The sequence below is a fragment of the Labeo rohita genome, chromosome 4 (assembly GCF_022985175.1).
Source record: "Labeo rohita strain BAU-BD-2019 chromosome 4, IGBB_LRoh.1.0, whole genome shotgun sequence".
NCBI lineage: Eukaryota > Metazoa > Chordata > Actinopteri > Cypriniformes > Cyprinidae > Labeo > Labeo rohita.
In genome coordinates, this window is record NC_066872.1 from 44,511,743 (window position 1) to 44,532,631 (window position 20,889).

General features: G+C 30.9%; 1 protein-coding gene across 3 annotated transcripts in view; it reads left to right on the forward strand.

Moving 5' to 3' along the window:
• Nucleotides 1-2,058: 2,058 nt before the first annotated feature.
• Nucleotides 2,059-20,889, forward strand: part of osbpl8 (oxysterol binding protein-like 8) — a 77,616-nt gene continuing 58,785 nt past the window's right edge. For 2 of the 3 annotated variants that reach the window (XM_051107341.1, XM_051107345.1), the window contains exons 1-2: nucleotides 2,059-2,365; nucleotides 19,197-19,287. In XM_051107341.1, coding sequence (XP_050963298.1) covers nucleotides 19,243-19,287 — 45 coding nt within the window. In that variant the 5' untranslated portion in view covers nucleotides 2,059-2,365; nucleotides 19,197-19,242. Of the gene's footprint in view, nucleotides 2,366-19,194; nucleotides 19,288-20,889 lie in introns of those variants that run through there. The other variant, XM_051107348.1, reaches the window with a different exon arrangement.

Below are 20,889 nucleotides of genomic sequence, written 5' to 3' on the forward strand. Positions count from 1 at the left end.
TCGTATAGCTATTGTTTTAACATTTTTAGATTTTTTTTTTAGATTCAGAGAGCAATAGCTTATATGGAAAATATCAATAATTAATCAAATGTGTGTAAAAATGGCAAAATAAGATGAAAGCTGTAGTATTTTGCTGAACAAATTATTTTTTGTATGAATTTTTTTTTTTGCATAAATAATTTTTTTTGTATGAAATAGCTGGTGATTTCATATAGCTATTGTTTTAACATTTTTAGATTTTTTTTTAGATTCAGAGAGTAATAGCCTATATGGAAAATACCAATAATTAATCAAATGTGTAAAAATGGCAAAATAAGCTGAAAGCTGTAGTATTTTGCTGAACGAATTATTTTTTGTATGATTTTTTTTTTTTTTTTTTTTTTTTTTTTTGCATAAATATTTTTTTGTATAAAATAGCTGGTGATTTCATATAGCTATTGTTTTAACATTTTTAGATTTTTTTGTTAGATTCAGAGAGCAATAGCTTATATGCAAAATACCAATAATTAATCAAATGTGTGTAAAAATGTCAAAATAGGTTAAAAAAAATGTAGTATACTGCTGAACAAATTAATAAACAATAAAAAAAATAATAATAATTTTTAAAAAAGTATTTCCTGTTTTATAACCTATAAAATCAAGAATTACGTTCCCAAATGTCAAAGAGACACCAGGAATCATACAGTTGAAAATATCCAGAATTATTTTCCAAGATTTTGTAGGATAATTACAAAATGAATCAAACAAAAATATTTACATTTCCTGTTTTATAAACTATAAAACCAATAAATACATCCCCAAATACCAGAGACATCAATAATCATAAAATAACTAGTGCTGTGCAAAGATTAATCGTGATTAATCGCATCCAAAATAAGTTTTTGTTTACATGATATATGTGTGTGTACTGTGTATATTTATTATGCATATATAAATACACACACACATACAGTATATGTTTAAAAAATATTTACATATATTTTACTGATATAATTAATATTATATATAATATATTTAATATATAAGCATGACATATTTAGTGTGTGTATTTATATATAAATAATGAATTTACACTTTATTATAATGAACATGGATGCGATTAATCGTTGCACAGCACTACTTTTTCCTTGGTGTCTTAGGATAATTACAAGATCAAAACAAATACTCAGTTTGCAGATTACAGAAAGAATGATGTGTATCAATGCAACGATGTGTAATTTAAAATGTATTTTTATTTTGTCATAAATTATAGAAAACCGACGGAACCCTCACTTTATCCCAGTCAATGTCATTCAAATCCCTGCTTTAACAACAGATTGTATTAAGAGCTAATGCATCTGCTTTTACCTGTATTACTGTTTAATTTTTTCTATTTTTTTATTACGTCATCGACCTACTTTATCATTTTATAATTATATACGGGTCTAAACTCGTGCGCCTTCAACCGTAAGCAGGCACACGTCTAATTTTACCTAAACTATGAAACCAGTTTATTTTCATTTCCCCCCCTAAATATTTTGCTTATTCGTGCAATGCAATGGGGTTATGTAATAACAATAATCAAAGATTTTATTTCCCTGTCATGACGCTCACTACCATGCGGTGGCAGCCTTGGATTGCTTGTATTTTTCTAGTCCTTTCCACGTTGTTTTAATATGCCGTGTTAACCAAAATAAAAGTTACGCGATGGAAACTGTTCAAAATCTTCAAATCATGTCCAAACATAAAGTAAACGGCTAATATATTTTGTTAAATATTTTCAATATTTGTTGTTCAATATATAGCATTAAACAGATATGCTTCATATGGTACATAATCATCTGCAGTCCTTTTATGGTTTAACAACCCGTTAGACTTTTAATATGATGTTTTTAAAGACCCTAGGTGTACGTAACAGGCTCCGCCTAAACAGCTGATCTGCGATCAGCCTGAATGTTTAAATTAAACGGACGTCATCACGCGTTCCTTCTCAGAGACCTGATCCCAGACCTGCTTTTTATTTTAGCCCAGTCAAACGTCGATCCCTCGAGCGCGGCAGACAGAACTCAACGATCGCAGATAAACGGTCTCTCAGAGGAAGGAAGACAGACGTGCCAGCGTATGCGTGCGGTTGTATCGCAATTCAGGGCTTTTATATTGCCTCAAAACGGGTTTGTAATTCACAGTTGAAACGTTTTAGACCTCTGCCGCGTGAGTGCTTGTCAATCTCCGTTAAAACACGCCCGGGAAGTTTTAACCCATTTACTGATGGACTGACAGACGGATTCTCCTCAGACGACGCAATCTGTATAATTCACATTTTACCTCATTCTCTCAAGTTTAAGCCTGTGTTTTCCCTCAGGAGGACCTTACGTGGACAATTAAGGTTAGTGTTTATGTTCTGTAATTCTGTATTTACACAGAAATAACCGGTGAACTGCACTATGTGGGCTGTGTTTTAAAACCTAGTGAGCTGCCTATCTAAACTACATTTTGCAGCATCCCAAGCTCGTTCGCCCTTTTGGGCGGGAATCATCGATTCAAGCAGCGTTTTTGAACATTATATGCTGTCAAAATACATTAAGCTGCCAATCGAGATTGTATTTTGCTCACCAGATACGTACTATACAAATACACCATGGAAAATCGTAGTAGTGCCAGTGTTTTGGTCACGTTCATCCATTGTAATACTAACGTTACCTAAAATGCAACAACGATGCAGTATAGTTGGACAGACAATCATGTTTTGAAAGCGTAGCCTGCATGTTGCAGATCTTGTTGATGTACATATGCACGTAGGGATCATCCTCCATCGTTTAGATCAGATTTTGTAATCGTTTTAGACCTGATTGTCTTGAAAACCATGTGAACAGGTTGAGTTCAGAGGTTTAATGCAGTGTATGTTATGTAAGAGGTGATGTGACACATTCAGGCTGTTTTTGTTGTTAACCTAAACAATAATATTTAGCAATGCAGACTCCTTTATAAATATTTACAAGGGTTAATCATCAAAATACCAATGTTGTGAAAGTGCAATCATAATAAATAAACATGGGGTCTTTTTCAAAGCGTTCTGCAGCTTTTCAAAAAGTGTCATGATTACAATTATTATATTACATTTTATTCAATTCTTTGTGATACATAAAAGTAGCAATTTGAATATTAAACAAAAACGTAATCAAACTGTTGACACGAACTGTAATATATATATAAATACCATGGTATTACCACCTGCATCCATCAGTAAACCATGGTACTAGCTTAGTACTACAGTATTTTTATTTATTTATTGTAAAGGACACTTTTATTTTTTAACAGTTTTATTATAGTATTGTACAATGTAAAAATGATTTTAAGATATAAATAAAATAGTAATTAGTAGTAAATACTAATTTAGTTTTTCTGCTTCGAAATTGCACATTTAATTCAGCGTGTTTTTTTTTTTTGAAATTCATTCTTTTCTTTACCAAATTATTTTCAGTGTAGTATAGTATTATCACTGTAGTAATTTGGAGGAAACTGGAAGAAATTTGTCTTTAATATTCAAATATATCTGGTGCAAGGTTGACCGCAACATGTCGGTGTGAGATTTATTGTTTTGTTTACCCTATATTTACCTGGTAGATCTCTAATTACCATAATACTACTAGTCTAATGAAATAGCATGTTATGGTACTAAATTATGATGGTAATAACAGTAACTAAGTGTGATTAGAAGCAGCTTCACAGAGTTAATTAGGTTTTAATTACATGAATTTGACCACAGAACTTGCATCGTTTAGCCTGTGTTGTTGTTTCAGGCTCTGATGTCTTCGATTAGACGAGAACGGATACACCACCGCATCAAAATCTTGTCTTTCTGTGTGTCTTTGACCTTTGCGTAAAGGTTCATGTTTCCACTTTCCCTTTTAGAGGCAGTTTGGTGTTCAGAAACCTGAGAGCTCACTTCCACATAGCTTTCTGTGTCGCATTGTCAAAGTGAGGTTGTGTAATGTTAGGTGTAGCACCTGTGAGAGTTTCCTAACAATGCATGTGTGTTATATTTAGCGGTAACATCTGCTATCTAAACATGTAATCCTAAACCCATTGTAAATATTATTAGTGTGTCATACACCTCTAATGTCAAACTCTGTCCTTTGAGTCTGATGTAGATATGTGCTGGAGATCCAAACTTCAGAAGATCATAGTATTTTTGTAATTGTCCCTTGCATTATTCATCAGTAATTTCAACAGATTGTTTGGTTCGTATGAAAACGTGCACGTGTGCAACTCTAACAAAACATTATGAGAGACAGTGATCGTCATTTGCCTGTCAAATAGAGTTTCCATTGCTTTGTTGTTGTTCGTTACTGACGCTGCTGGTGTGTTTGGAGTCTTATTTTGCATACTGTTACCAGCTGAGGACACACTCGAGGTTGATTCGCCATTGTTGTCCAGCTATTTCTGGATACAAATGCAAAATATACATATTTTTATACAATCAGTGTTGGCTGTAATGCATTACAAAGTAATTAACTGTAATTTCATTACTTTTTCTCAAAAATGAAGTAAGGGATTACTCTTAATCTAAGTACAGTTACTTCTGATGTAATTGCAATACATTCTGTATAGACTGTAGGGCAATTCTATATAAAACAACAGTGGATTGAAATCAAATAGTGAATTTAAAATCTAATGTTAAAATTAATGTTTTCTCCCTTTAAGTACTTACTTAATTGAATAATATATATTCATTCCTTTTTTTAAAGAATTAAAAGAGCAGTTTCATGTCTATTCTTTAGAAAGTAATAAATAATGCACAGCTATTCAGAGAAAGTAATTAGTACAGTAATTACACTGTTTAAGATGTTAGTAGGTGCTATTAATTACATTTTTAGAGTAACTTTTAGTGCCATTTTTACATTGCTGCCACACATATTTTTTTCCACCCAATTATGTCTTAATAACGGGATGTTATGTTGTTTTAACGATGTTTCTCATTAAAACTACATCTTTTCTCATAAAACGAGATGTTAAGACATAATTATCTTGTTAAAACGTATTGTTATAAATAATGTCAGTATTTAAAATATTATTATTAAACAATATATTATTTTGAATATTTCTATATATTACAAATAAATTTAGCAAAATATTAGTTTTATATATCTTATTATATAATAATACTATATATAATTTTTATAATTTTTAATCATTTTTTAATTTTTTTTATTCAAGTTTTATTGTTTGTTCTTCTATTTATTTATTTACTTGTTTATTTTTCATCAAATGTATATATGTATTTATTTATTTATTTTAGTTCCTAGATTAATAGTTGGAATTCAGCAAGCATACAGCACGATCAGTCCGATTCACAACAATTGGCTCTTGTTATGAATCATTCAAAGACTCTGTTAATAATTTACAATTTAATCTTAATTGTAAAGGCCCGGCGTACAAATTCACAGTTGTTTTCGCCTGGTCACGAAGCATGTGCTCAGGTGCAAACCCTCTGCACCCCAACAGAGTCGCGACACTTCATTTATATTAATGACCCGTCCTGCTGACATGGCCGCAGTCTCTCAAAACTGCCTTCATTTTTACCTGAATACCAGTTCAAACGGAGTTTAATCTTCATTAAATCCATCACCTTCATTCTAGTTTCTCTTGTGTCCTTCACGAGGCTGTGAATGTCAAAGCTGTGTGGGGTGTTTAATATCCAAAGCATGCGTTTCATTATTTGGGAGGGTGAATGGCATGTTAAACCAGCCTCTGTGTCTTGGAAAATGTATGAATCAATGATCTCTAGCTGTTTTGTGAAAAGGATGTGGTTTGTTTTAATATTTGATGAACAGATTCATAAACATAACGTGACGTGAGACAGATGAAACCAAGATCAAGTGAGAACAGAAACTGGTTCCCGTGTGAACGCCGTGAACCCTTAGAACAGGAAATACACAACATCTGATGAAGATGAAGGGTTTAATGTAACAGCGATATTCTGATTTACATAAGTAGACTTTTCTGTTGAAAATTTGAGTGTTGCTTGCCTGTGCGAAACGTGTTGTCGTGATGCTGCGTTTTCGCTTATTCATTCAGATGCTTTTACCCAAAGCGACTTACAAATGGGAATAATTAAGCAGTTTATTATAAGTGGCAACAATATTTACAGTGCAAAATGCCATGTTTGTTATGAGCTAGATTAGTGGAGTTGCTAAATATATATATACACAAAATCTAATATTCAACTAGAGCCTGATCTTAACTTGAGGCTTAATATTGGATATTTCTAGCACAGCTCCAGGGTTGTAAGTTGTTTGATTTATGATTAAGCACACCGCATGTCTTTTCTTGAGTCTGTCAGTCAGTTTTGTGAAGAGTCAGTGCTGTGGTGTCAGCTGAGGTTAATGGTGTGCTCTTTCCTCCAGTGAAGCGAGCTTGTGTGGCCCGAGCACAGTAACTCAGAGCTGTTTTGTCAGTCAGGAGTGAATAACGTGTGTGTGTGAATGCCTTTGTTTCTCCTTAGATGTGTAGGACAAGGTTTCTTTTACCTGACGACTTTTGCAATTCTGGTATTTCATCATTAGTCTTTGCAATGTAATGGTAATGACAATGCGGTGCAGAGGAGTTTGTTTAACAATGTTACCCTTTTGACTTCATTACTGAGGAATGCTCTTTATTGTTTAGTAAGTCTATAATGGTGAAGTGTGCCACTATTGCGTGAAATAAAAACTAAAATAGTATAAAATTAATACTGAAATAAACTGGTTGTGCATTTTTATTTTTATTTGTAGTTCTGTTTTATATTTTATATGATCAGACCTCATTTATTAAATTATATATATTTTTTGTACTTTTTTTTTTTATACTTATATGCTTTGTAATTTATAATATTTTCATTAGTTTTCCATTGTCATAGTTTGAATTAATATTTAGGTTTTTTTTTTTTTTTTTTATTTTCTGTTTTTAATTTGGTTGTTTTCCCCCCAATATTTTAAATTCTCATTTTAATTGTAGTTTAAGTATTTTGTTTTTTACAATTGTTTTACAATTGACAATTTATTTATCTTTTTATTTATTTATTTATTTATTTTTTTCATTTAGGGTTTTTTTTTTTTTTTGGGTATATGTGACCCTGGACCACAAAACCAGTCTTTTGTAGCATGGGTATATTTGTAGCAATAGCCAAAAATATACTGTATGGGTCAAAATGATCGATTTCGAAGTCAAAAATCATTAGGATATTAAGTAAAGATCATGTTTCATGAAGATATTCTGTACATTTTCTACCATTAATATATCAAAACTTAAATTTTGAATATTAATATGCATTGCACAGAATTTCATTTGGAAAACTTTAAAGGTGATTTTTCTCAATAGTATTTTTTTTTTTTTCAGATTACAGATTTTTAAATAGTTGCATCTCGGCCAAATATTATCCTATTCTAACAAACCGTACATCAATGGAAATCTTATTTATCAGCTTTCAGATGATGTATAAAAAAATGACCCTTATGATTTTGTGGTCCAGGGTTTTGCTTTATTTCAGTCTTTGTGCCTACCCGATGCATGAGTTTGGAGTGAGTTTTTGCCAGTCTTTGTGTGCCAGCGGTCGTGCCCTGACTGGTTCGTCTGTGCATCTGAAAAGAGACGTGTTGCTGCATTGCACTTTTAATTCTCTTCGTAAAATATATCGTCATTGAGGGCTTGGCTGAAAGGCTTGAAAGAAGAACAACCAGTCTGTAAAAAGACTACATTAATAGTTGTAAAATTTAGCTAAACTTAAACCTTTTCTTTTGGCTGATTAAACTGCATGAGATCAATCTCAGTGTTAGCGTAACTGAGGGTCGAGCTGATGACTTGGTCCTCATGTTAATGAGGTTTGGTTTGGACTGAAGGAATCCTGCTCTCCCACATGGCACAGATTCCCAGCTGAGAGCTGTTGTTAGGGGCTCCTGGACGTGTTCTGTGGCCTGAACTAAATATAGCTCACTCACAGAGGTAAACGGTAGGAACACGGCCGACTGAGGAGACTCTCAGAGAGAGGAGACTCTCAGAGAGAGGAGGTGTGTGATTAAAAATAAAGCATTGATGGTTCCGTGGAGAACCTTTACAATATTTCTGTTGCACAAAAGTTTCTGTATAAGGAAAAATGGTCCTTTGAAAGCTTCTTCAGGGAAACTGAAGTGGTTCTTCTATGGCAGATCTGCATGCATTTTTTAAATGAAAAGTCATAAATCAAACTTGATTGAGGGCTGTGTGCCAAAAGTAAATGCTTCTTTATTTCCAATAGAATTGGATTGAAAATATTGACCTGTTGCTTTTAAGTGATTCTCATTTATGTGAATCGATATGTATTCTTAGTTCTGTTTTAAGCTGATTTTGTGAACAAAACCTGACATTATTTGAAGCACACTTTCGATCCAGTAAATCACAGTAAACATTGTGCTTTGTTACTTCTGATATGTAATAACATCCTATTTCAAATGGCCCATGAATGATCATCTTTTCCTCTTTAGTAGTTATAGAAAAAAACATGAACGACCATCAGTATTGATGCTGAAATGAACAGTATAACCTACTGTAATGTATCATGTCTCATTTAATCGGTTAATCAGTGCTTCAACCATGGAAAGATGTCGATAAAAGCTTGTAAACGGTGTTATGTAACCTTACATTTCCCTTTTAAAATCCATTCAATGCCCAGACCTTGATAGTTTAGCTAGAAAATTGAAGCATTTTGCTAAATATATGCACTGTATAATTTTATTTTTTCTTAACCTGTACTTAAATATTTAATGTATGTTTGAATAAATCTGTCATCAAAATAAGTTGATATCCACTGTTTAAATGTTAATTGTGTTAGGAGAAACACAATTATATCATTAAAAAGTTATAATTTTTATTATAAAATAAGTTATTATAAAAACTGCCTGATGTGCATATAATTTAAATGTTTGTTTACAAATCACTTTAATATTATAGTGTTGTACCAGCTTACTTGGTTAACATTAGTTGAGAGTTTAATAAACTGTAAACAGAAATTTACTGTACCTGATTGCCAATATATCCAAGTGAATCGGTACCATATCAAATTAAATTGAGGTTAAAATTAAATTAAATGACAGTTTGTGAATCAAAATCAAATTTTAAAATGGCTCAATACCCAACAAACCATATTATATTAAAACAAAAATATAAATAACATTTTTTAAATTATTGTTTTTAAAACAAATGCACATTTTAATTAAAAAATAATTTAAAAAATATACATTACAAATGAATGAATGCCCTTAAATGTATTATTATTATTATTATTATTATTTTTTTACCCTACTTATTTGATATTGCGTGGTAGGCCAAATCAAAAGTCATCTTTTAGCCTGGTTTGTGCAACTCTCTTCTATGGCATTGCTGCAAAAACACCGTTTTGTAAATGAAAAGAAATACTAAATGATCTCAAAGTTAACTTTTTAGTTTTAACCGGAAATGTATACAACATAACAGGATAGAAAATGCAAAAATGGTGAACAACTGCATTAATAATAGAGCACAGAGCAGATGTTTTATGCAGCAATGAGACTGATGGTGCCTCTGAACGCATTACTTTGGGTGCGACTCTCTGTTTTTGATGTCAAGTCGGTGTGACTGCTATTCTATGCCCTTTTCCTCCCCTTCAGCACTAAATAATCAAGTTTTGTGTGGCTTTTAAAATGCGCCACTGACACATCGACACGGTTGACTGTTGTTCTCGCCGTCTGTCTTTATTCTGTGTAATTGTGAGATTATTGCTTCGCCTCGGGCGGAGGTTTAAATGCTCTTTAATTGAAAACTTGCTCAGGCCACTTTAAGACACATTTATGTGTGTCTTCGCTAATTGAATATCAAAGAATGAAGAGGCTGTTGTTTAGAGGCAAATCTTTGTAAGTATTTGCAGCTGGTGCCCTGAGGTGCTGGGTGTTCAGCTTTTGTGAGGCTCTTATTACATAATTCAATTTCCTGGCTCCGTTATTAAATGAAGCCAACCTTTGTTGCTGCTGATAAAAATGTCACATGGTGATGTCACAAGACGGCTGGATGTCTGTCTGTCATGGCGGGTGATTGGTGTTATCTCGGTTCATAACTCGGTCTGGTTTTGTTTGTGTGGAAATTCACTTAAATGCCAATATTTGCTAATGCGAAGAACCACATATTTAATTGCGGTTGTGCTGACTTAAACTTTCAAAAAGCTTTTAATCTGGATAAAGTGTTTTTCTCGCTTCAGGGTGTATCATTTTTTAGTTCTGTGCTTTTGTCCTAGTTCCTCCTTTAGTCTTTTAATTCATTGTCAGACAAGCCTCATATTTGTTAAATCTCAGGGTTAGTGATTTAAAGCTAAATGTAGTAGCTAAAAAAAAAAAATTGTCTGAAAATAGTCACCCTCAGGCCATCCAAGATGTAGATGAGTTTGTTTCTTCATTAGATTTGGAGAAATGTAGCATTCAATCACTTGCTCACCAATGGATGTGAATGGGTGCCGTCAGAATGAGAGTCCAAAAAGCTGATAAAAACATCACAGTAATTCACAAGTACTCCACAACAGTCTAGTCCATCAGTTAACATCTTGAGAAGCAAAAAACTGTGTTTTATTTTGACGGGTTGCTGTGAATAACTTTTCTGTGTGTATATACTATGATGATAGATTCTCTCAAAATAAACGGTAAATGCTCATGAAGAAATTTTAGATCAGTTCTACAGAGCAGTTCGCACACATGAAGACACATAGAACATGAACGGTTCATAATTAAATAGTCTTTTTTTAAAAAACATATTTTGAGATACTAGTCCATATCACAATTTGATTTAAGTGCAATGACCTACTTTTAATTCATTCATTCCATGACATTCCGTGTTATACAGTAAATTCCGATTTCATGAATGAATTTTGAGATTTTGTCCGCGTTTTCCGCATCGTGGAAATCATAGGACCCTAGACAATTATATATAGAGGACTTGTATTTTAAAATAAGTGACCATTTGAAGTTAAAGACATGTCATAGATGGATTTGTTTCGTACAAACTCACAGCTTTTGGTTTCTCAAGTCGTTAATTGATGGACTGGAGTGGTGTGGATTACTTGTGGATTAATGTGATGATTTTTATTAGCTGTTTGGACTCTCATTCTGACGGCACCCATTCACATCCATTGGTGAGCAAGTCATGCAATGCTGCATTTCTCCAAATCTGATGAAGAAACAAACTCATCTACATTAAGCAAATTTTCTGCAAATTTTACATTTTGTGTGAACTGTTCCTTTCAAATCTATTGTATAATTTGCATAATTTGTTCTGTTTTTGTGACCACTACAAAATTAGTTGCAGAAGTTTTGGTACAAATCATAATCTTTGGGACAAATGATTCACAGGCCTCTCTCAGGACAAAAACACTTGCAGATTTTAGAAGTTAAGCCACTTAAAGTCATATAACGGTTGTCTAGTGGTCTGCGTTCATTATAAGATTTAGTCGACACTTGTTTATCCCTCAGCTTAGCTGTTTTGCCTGCTCTATAAATGCATCGGTGGTGGGACGCCGTAACACTGTAGTTTTTTGAAAAACAATTCGCGATTAACAATCAGGGTGTGTAAGTGATGAGGTTACGTCATGGAAACCCGCTTGGATGTGGGCAGAGATTTCTCCCTAGTAACACCGATCTGACCCGCTAATCTGTCTAAGCCTGGTGCTGAAAAGAGAAGGAGAATGAGAAAGCAGGAGAGAGTGACAGTGGCGTGCCGACAGGCTGTGGTGGCTGTGTATTGTGTGGGGGGTTCACACTGAGAGGTTGTAGGTTCAAGAGTTTATGCGTGGACCATCAGCACTCAGCAACTGAGAAAGACGTGATGTTCCTGTAAATCACCATAGAAAAAATTGCGTCAAAGTACCAAAAACAGCCTGTTTAATTGTAAATATTAAAGAGATGGTGGAAAATGGTTGTGGAAAGTTTTATTAGGTTTTATAAGTGGTCTTGGGGTGAGCAGTGCTGCAGAAGTGACTCATGAAGCATATTGTCAGACTCTGATCTGAATGGGTGTGAGCCGCTGTGAATCTGTATGTGTGATGTGAGCTGGTTTGTTCAGTGTCTCAGTGGGGTAGACGAGTTGCTTGAGCTCGCAGAGGCAGTCTGGGTAGAGATGCGTGAAAAGAAGATATTTTTTACTGAAACACACACTGTTTATCTACTGCTGCCACCTGGAACAGACACACACTCATTCTGAGAGCAACAACACAATAATGGATTGAAGAGCTGAGAGATTTATTAAAATGTCTTTCACTGAAATAATCAAATGCTTAAATGAGTCACAGCTTCTTTGTGGTTGTTTATTAAGCGAGATTCCTAAACTTTTTTTTTTTTTTTTTGTCAGCTGAACTACCTAGATGTAGAATATAAATATAATATATTATTATTATTTTTTTTATTTTTTGAACAACATTTGCGTGTATATAGTTTTCTGATGCTGGTTAATGGTCACATAGCATGCAAGTAAACATAAAATATTTCTTTTTTTTATTTATGTATTTTTTCATTTTAATTTAGAATTTTTTTAAATTGTAAAATTCTTTAATATAGGGCTGCATGCCTAAAAATTATATTGGAATTATTTTGTCATATATGTGACATTTCATCTCATCTCATATCTTAAACAATTTAACAAACATTGTATGTTTACAGTTTTCTGATGCTGGTCAATGTTCACATACCATGTAAGTAAACATAATTTTTTAAATATATATATATATATATATATATATATATATATATATATATAATTATATAAAATTATATATATATATATATATATATATATATATATATACACTAAAGCTAACTATAAAACTAAAACTATAAAAATAAAAAGTTATTACTAAAAACTATAGTAGTACCTCAGTGATACGAAAATAATTGTCTTAAAATATAAGCATAAATTATTTCGCAATTTCAGTATTTAAATTTATTGTGCAAAAACAAAAACTACTAAACACGACAAAAATGCGCAACAAAATTATTTTTTTTTAATTTGAGATGAAAACAGAAAAATAGAAACTGAAAATAAAAACTATATCTAATCTATACTAAAAAACTATATCTAAAAAGACAAATATAAATTATATTGCAAGTTTTTTTTTTTTATTCGTTGTGCAAAACCAAAAACGAATAAAAATGACAAAAATGCTTAACAAAATTACTGAAACTTTAAAATTAAAATGAAAACAAAATATAACAAAAATGATCATATTAATAAAAACTATAATAGTATCTTAAAGATAGTAAAATAACAATATCTGAGTAGATAAATATAAATTAGATTGCAATTTCAGTTCTTTTTATATTTGATCAATCAGCCACATTTTTTACTGTAATTTTTAAATCCTTTTTGTAGGAGTGTTTGGCATGATCTGTGGCTTTTAGTCAATATCTGTAAACTTTAAAAGCATTCATATTGTAATTTATTCCCAAAAATTCAGAGCATCTGAGCAGATGATTCATCTTGTGCTATGGGGCGTATGCGTATTTTTATCCAGCAAATCCTCTAGAATATGAATATAATGAGATGTTTTTGCATACCCTATACATCTGAAAACCAATTTCAAGCATTTAAGGTTTTGCAGATCATGATAAACTTGAAGTATACAGTATAAACCGAACTCTATCTCTGAAACTAAAGCATAACCGTCCTGTTACAGACGAAGGTCTCCAGCAGCAGAGAAACTGGGTCATGCAGATTGAATCAAATTAGACCGTCTACCTGAATGTGTTTTCATTGCTCCGCCGTGGCAGACGGTTGGACATTTTCTCTTCCCGATTTGACGTCTCTCAAGAAGTGCTCAAAGTTTGTCACGTATGTTCTCACAGATTGAATGTTAGCGTGTAGGTGGCAGTGTTGACGCTCACAGGCTGACACTTAGATTTGCGCTACAGCCGCTCATGAGAAACTTACAGAAGGCTTTTGGCTTTTTGCTTTATTATTCAGTGTGAAATCACAGAGATAATTTAGGAATTGATTTGATGCTGCTCTTCTGGTTTGTTTCGCCCATTGTGGTTTTACTTCCAGTTTTAGTATCTTCATTCCCTTTCTTCCTCTTTTGTGGTTTGCTTTAAAAGCCTGAAAATAAGTTATTGTGTTTTACAAGCCTTATGCAGCCCTGGTTTCTACTAACGAGTCGATTCAGCTGTGTTTGATAAGGGAAACATGCAAAATGTTCAGAGTTAGAGGTGATCTAGAACCGCTGATCTAAACCAGCTAATCCCTTATGTCTAATGATGTTATTTCTACACACTGACAGGGTGTCAATACTTTAAATCAAGACTAAATGTGCTTGGAAAATTGCTTTGGATCAATAGGAAGAAACATACTCTTGGGACGTTTTTTTGTCCACCATGTGCGTAAAATACATTCTTAAGGTTTGAAAAAAAGCACAAAATTATAATGTGGCTTGACTTGGGAACGTTGATTCATTTCAGTGAATCAGTTCGTTTTGATCTGGTTCAGTGAATCTGTTCAAAATATGCGAAGTGATTCTTTTGTGTTATCACCAGAAAAAAGTTCATGGACATCTCTTTGTGGCATTTTACTTTTTTATTTGCTATGTTTTAGTAAAGATGTATAGGACACATTTTTACTGTTTATTGCCATGGACTGTTATATTGATGCATTAAAATGATTAAAATAATTACATTTATTCTTCCTTGGTCATTTTATGAAAAATTTTTGGAACTTTTTTTGAAAGTACATTTTACTTTATTTAATTTAAGAAATTATATATGTTTATTTATTTAAATTTAAATATGTTACTTATTTAAAAAAAAAAAAAAAAATTAAAATTCATTGATTTACTACATTTTACAGAACAAAATGTATAATTATGTAAATATTATATAATATATAATTTATTCATCAATATTATTTATAAGAAATTGCATAAATATTTGTGTGTATGTATGTTTGTGTGTGTATATATATATATATATATATATATATATATATATATATATATATATATATATATATATATATATATATACTTGTATAACTTAATTTAAATAAAAAAATATAAATATATAAAATGTATAATTATGCAAATGTTATATAATATATATATAATTTATTTTTATATTTTATATATAATTTATTTTTTAATATTATAATTTATTGTATATTTTATATATATTTATAAAATATTGCATAAATATTTAGGTATATGTGATTATAAGTTAATAAATGGAAATTCAAACGTCTTGATTATTTTTAACCATATGTTACTGAATAAAAAACAAATGAAATGTTACATACAGTGTGTGGGTATATTATAATGATATTATAGATTAATTATTATACGAATTCTATTTTTTAAAATAGTATATCAATTTCAGAACAAATGCTTTAGCAAATGAATATTTCAGCAATACTGGCTTTCTCAAACATAAGAAAATCTGAAGTCTACTGAAGCTTTGCACTTTCGGTGACTAAAAGCTGGTAAATTAGCATACGAAACGAGTGGAATAGGTGTTAAATAAACAGAGGGGCGTTTAGGGAGCTAAATATTCCTCTCCTCTCCTGTTAGCTGGACCGCCTGCGGCTTCAATCGCTGTTCCCAGACCTGCACAACCCTCCACAGCCTTTCACCTGCACCGCTTTGTGTCTCACTGAATGCATTGAAGTTTCCTTTGATGTCGTGCATGCAACTCTTTCCATTCCCTTTGGTCTGCAGTGTGCGTTTGTGGACCATTATCTCCGGCCAGTGTGGTATTTGTGTGTTATCCCAAGCCTGCAGTTGTGTTATTCATATTTAGATTCAACAGGCTCGAATGTAGGCTTAGAAGCATGTCGCCTTACAGTTGAGAGCCAATTTCTGGTTGTCATTTGCATCCTGCTGGTGTGTTAATGTGACAAGGCCGCTCTAGAAGTCACATACACATTGTGTTGACTAGTCAGTAAGCTGTGACTCTCAAACAATTTCACATCCTGGTCTGAGATGTGAAATGGCCTACAGAACGGGGCTATTTTAGTATTATTCAAATACCGTTGTAATTTTTATTTGTATTTTACATTGGCTTTTATTTGTATACTTTTTTAGTACTTCGCTTTTTTTTTTTTTTTTTTTTTTTTTTTTTTTTAGCTTAGTTGTTAAAATTTTAGATTAGGTTATCAGATTTTCAGTTTTATTTTATCCTTTAATACTATTCATTTTAATTTGCTAATTTTTAATCATTTATTTTTATTTCAGTTTTATTTGTTTATTTATTTAATTTTAGGCATTTTTTTGAATTTGCTTTCATTTTTATACATTTTTAAATACTTTAATTGAATTTTTTGTTACATTTTTGGTAATTCTTAGAAATTTATTTTAGTTTTAGTTTAGTTTTATATTATTTAATTTATTAATATTTTTAATTGACTTTTATTTTTGTACTTTTAAATATTTTCAATTTAATTTTTACTTAATTTTATGTTAATGTTTGACAGAAATAAAATAAGTTTAAGGTTTTTTATATATTTTATTTAGTTTCATATAGTAACCTGATGTGCTAAAATAACTAATACTAAAACATAAATAAAAATTAATAAACAATATATAGGCAATAACAGTAACTGCTAAAAATGACAAAAACATACAAAAAATCACCAAAATTTAATATAAAATAAAATTAATAAAAATAAAATAAAATATTTTTTAGTACTTTGCAATTTATGTTTTGTTAAATTTTTAGCTTTGTTGTTAAAATTTTAGATTAGGTTATCAGATTTTCAGTTTTAATTTATTCTTTAGTACTATTAATTTTAATTTGCCAATTTTTAGTAATTTATTGTTATTTCAGTTTTATTTGTTTATTTATTTAATTTTAGTAATATTTTGAATTTGCTTTCATTTTTATACATTTGTAAATACTTTTAATTGAATTTTTTGTTAAATTTGTGGTAAAATAAAATAAAATACTTTGCACTTTGCAATTTATTTTTTTGTTAAATCTTTAGCTTAGTTAATTTTAGTTTAGGTTATTTTCAGCAATTTTGAGGTTTATTTATCGTTTATTACTATTCATTTAATTTTTTTTTTTTTTTTTTTTTTTTTTTTTTTGTCATGTATGTATGTATGTATGTATGTATGTTTTGAATCGGCTTTTATTTTTTTATACACTTTTTATACATATTTTTTAAATACTTTATTTAAAAAAACATTTTTTTGTTAAATTTGTAGTAATTTGTAGTAATTTATTTTAGTTTTAGTTTGGTTTTCATTTTTATTTATAATTTATTTTAGTTTTTATTTATTTTATTAGAATTTTAATTGGCTTTTATTCTTATATTTTTAAATACTTTTCATTTTAATTTTGCGTCATTTTAAAAATGATTTATTATTTATTTCAATTAACAAAAATGTTTTAATAGTTTTAGTTTTAGCTAACAATAGTATCCCTGCTATAGAGCAACACAAAAAGTGTGTGTGTGTGTGTATGTGTACATACACACACACACACACACATATAAACAGGCAAGAGGAACTCAGGTCAGTTAAAGGGTGTAAACTGAGCCACGTCACGCTACACTGTTACAATTTCACAGACCATAAGGCCTCCTGGACCGTCTCTGCTTTCTCTCCATCGTTTATTTTCCCCCTCCATGACCTACTTTGCTAATTATAGATCAGAAGTTTCCGCCAGCGAAAGTTTGGTCTGAACAGTTGACAGGCCATGCATCGAATCCGGGTCTCTGCGGCACCTGAGGACGTTCACGTTTTGTGTGTGTGTGTGTGTGAGCACGGGTGTGTGTGTGGGCTGCTTGACTGACAGCGTCATGGTCGCATAAAGAGACCGTTTTTACCGAGAAGAAGAGCAAATTATCTGAAGCACCTGTGTAGCGAGTGCCATTGATGTTTGCACTTCAAATAAGAGCCGTCTGTGGAAAAATGATGGGAGTTGTTAAGAAATGGTCGATAATTGTCTAAAGACTTTTATCATGGAAAACTAGCGAATGTGTGTGAGAAAATAGTAATTGCTTTAAATGCCATGTCTGATGGTCTTGTTTGGTCTAAATGTCCTTTTTTTTTAAACAACCGTTGTCGTTTTTGAGTGAATTATGCCTTTAGTTATGATTAAGATGTTTGGCTAAGCTTATATCATAAAAATCATACAAATATTTAGTCCTAAATTTAATATTTATATCTTTTAATTAATTAATTATACAGTTAAAAAACAAAAAACAAAACTAATAAACTAATATAATGCGTATTTGTAATTTACAGTATACATAAATGAGAAGGTAATATTTTAAATGCACAGCAGGTTTTATTATCAATATCCAATCCAATATTTTAAATAATCAATAATGAAATGGATGCATATTGCTAATAATAAAAATAGCTTTTTTTCTTTTTTGTCCAGAACAGGGTTATTATAGTTAAATAAAAGTAAAATCATAAAAAGTAACTTAAAATAAAATAAGTTTAAGGTTTTTTTTATTTCATTTAATGTATTTGCCGTAGAAACATCTCTTATTTTCATTTAGTTTAACCTGATAATAACTAAAATAGCTAGTATTAAAACTTAAATAAAAATGAATAAAAACTATATAGTATAAAAATAACTACTAATAAAAAGGACAAAAAAACAAAAAAAAATTACTGAAATTTTAACTAAAATTAAAAGGAAAAAATAAAAACTGATTTAAAATATGAATACAAATTATCTATACTATCTAAAAGATAGGCTGTGACTCTCAAACAATTTCACATCCTGCTCTAAAACAGTGCTATTTACTTTTTTGTACTTTGCATTTTATTTTTTTGTTAAATTTTTAGCTTGTTAAAATTTTGTTTGATTATTTTCAGTTTTATTTTATTTATTATTTATCTTTTTTTTTTGTTTTTTGTTTTTGAATGGCTTTTATTTTTGCCCTTATTCATACTGTTAATATTTGTTAAATGTTTGGTAATGTAATTTTATTTCAGTTTTAGTTTTTATTTTATTTTATTTACTAAAATAACACTGGTGCAGTTTCATTTATGTGATATGATATGATATGATATAATAAATATGCATCACTTTAAGTTTACTCGTTTTTATGCTAAAACTGTGTAATCCAACTGGATGGAGGTTTTATATGCTATTCAACTGCATAAATATTAAAATTAGGCCTGAATTTTATTCTGAGTGCATGCAAGCATGGCACGGTTGTTTGAAGTAAATCTGTTTGTGTTTCCACAGACATGCAGAGCTGTGAGCAGCGTTGACCGGCGGCGTCTGGACAAACATGGAGCCTTGTGCCGAGTCTCAGGTAGATCCTGAGAGAGCTCAGGTGAGCAAACACACACACATACATTATGTGAATATAATGAGCCATTAGAGCTCACACAGACCTGAATCAGCCTTCACAATGACAAGAACAAAGCTAACACTGCTGACACCAAACACACTTTAAAATCACCCTCGTTCACACACTTTCTGTCCCATTAGCGACTACAAAAGACAGAAACACACCTCAGCTGTCAGTGTTTCAGAGAGAGCCTGTGAATAATGAACAGTGCAAAAGACTACTGCATGCTGGGATACTTCTCACTGTCACAAAATAGTATTAATAAAATTAAGGTTTTTTTGCATTGTGAAATGGATGGATTTGTTTATTAATTAATTTTGTGAAATGATAATTATAGTAAAAAATCAATAAAATTATAATAATGAATTTAAAATAATTTTTTATGTGTGTGTGTGTATATATATATATATATATATATATATATATATATATATATATATATATATATATATATAAAATGAATAGATAAAAAATGTAATTAATATATCTAAATATTATATACTTTATTTATTACATATTTTATATATATATAAATGTATTAATTTAAATATGTTTATTATATATTTTCAATATATATATATAGTATTTAATGTGTGTGTATATATATATATATATATATATATATATATAATAATATTATATTAAATACATAAGGTTGAAAAAAGAAAAAAAATTCAGATGCAGCTTTTTTGGGGCCTTACAGTAATCATAATTTGGAGGTAAAATGTGCTTAATTGTCATGAAAATAATGTCACAATGCAAAAAAAGTCTCAATACAGTAACACCAGTGGAGAAAAATAAAAATGAAACAAGATGCACATTAAATATTGACTATTGAGCATTTGTGTTTGTATTGCATTCTGGTTGTGTGAATCATTTTCACACACAAGCCTCAGGTGTTACCCAGCATGCACCTGTGAGCCGCTCTCTCTCTTTTATTAACCTAAATAACTGTCTGTTGAGCAGGAGTTGTGTAGGTGTTGAAAAGTATTTGCTTTATTCACGAGTTGTTGAAGCCGTTTGATGGAACGAGAGCTGTGAGGGGTTTGTTTGTGGTTATTGTTCTGTTTCTTTCAGTAAATAGTTGCTCATATTCCTCCGGCTCCAAATGTTTCACACGTGTCAGAAGACATCGTGTATTTGCTATATGAGATCTGATCAGAGGAGGACGTCACTGTGCCAGACAGTTTTGGCTTAGGTTTTCTGTAAATGGGTTGTAATTGTACCATTGCGCACCATTCATTCATAGAAGCATCTGCATCGGGTCATTAGCTAATTATAGTGTCTAATTAAGTGTGATCGCTCCTTAATAAGTGTTTCAGCAGATCCTTCTATGTCTGTACTAAGAATACACTGTGGGTTTAGTTTACAAAGAAATGCGGCAGTCATAATTAATATTTATTATTATTAATAATAATATTAGTAATCACTGTGTTGCATAAACAAAAAATAACACAATGAAATTCATCACATTTCTCATTATTGTAATAAAAAATCGTTCTCGTTATTGTAGCTTTTCCGTCCTGATACACTGATGAATACTTATTAAAATAATTTTAGTATTTATTTGAATGTGTACCACAA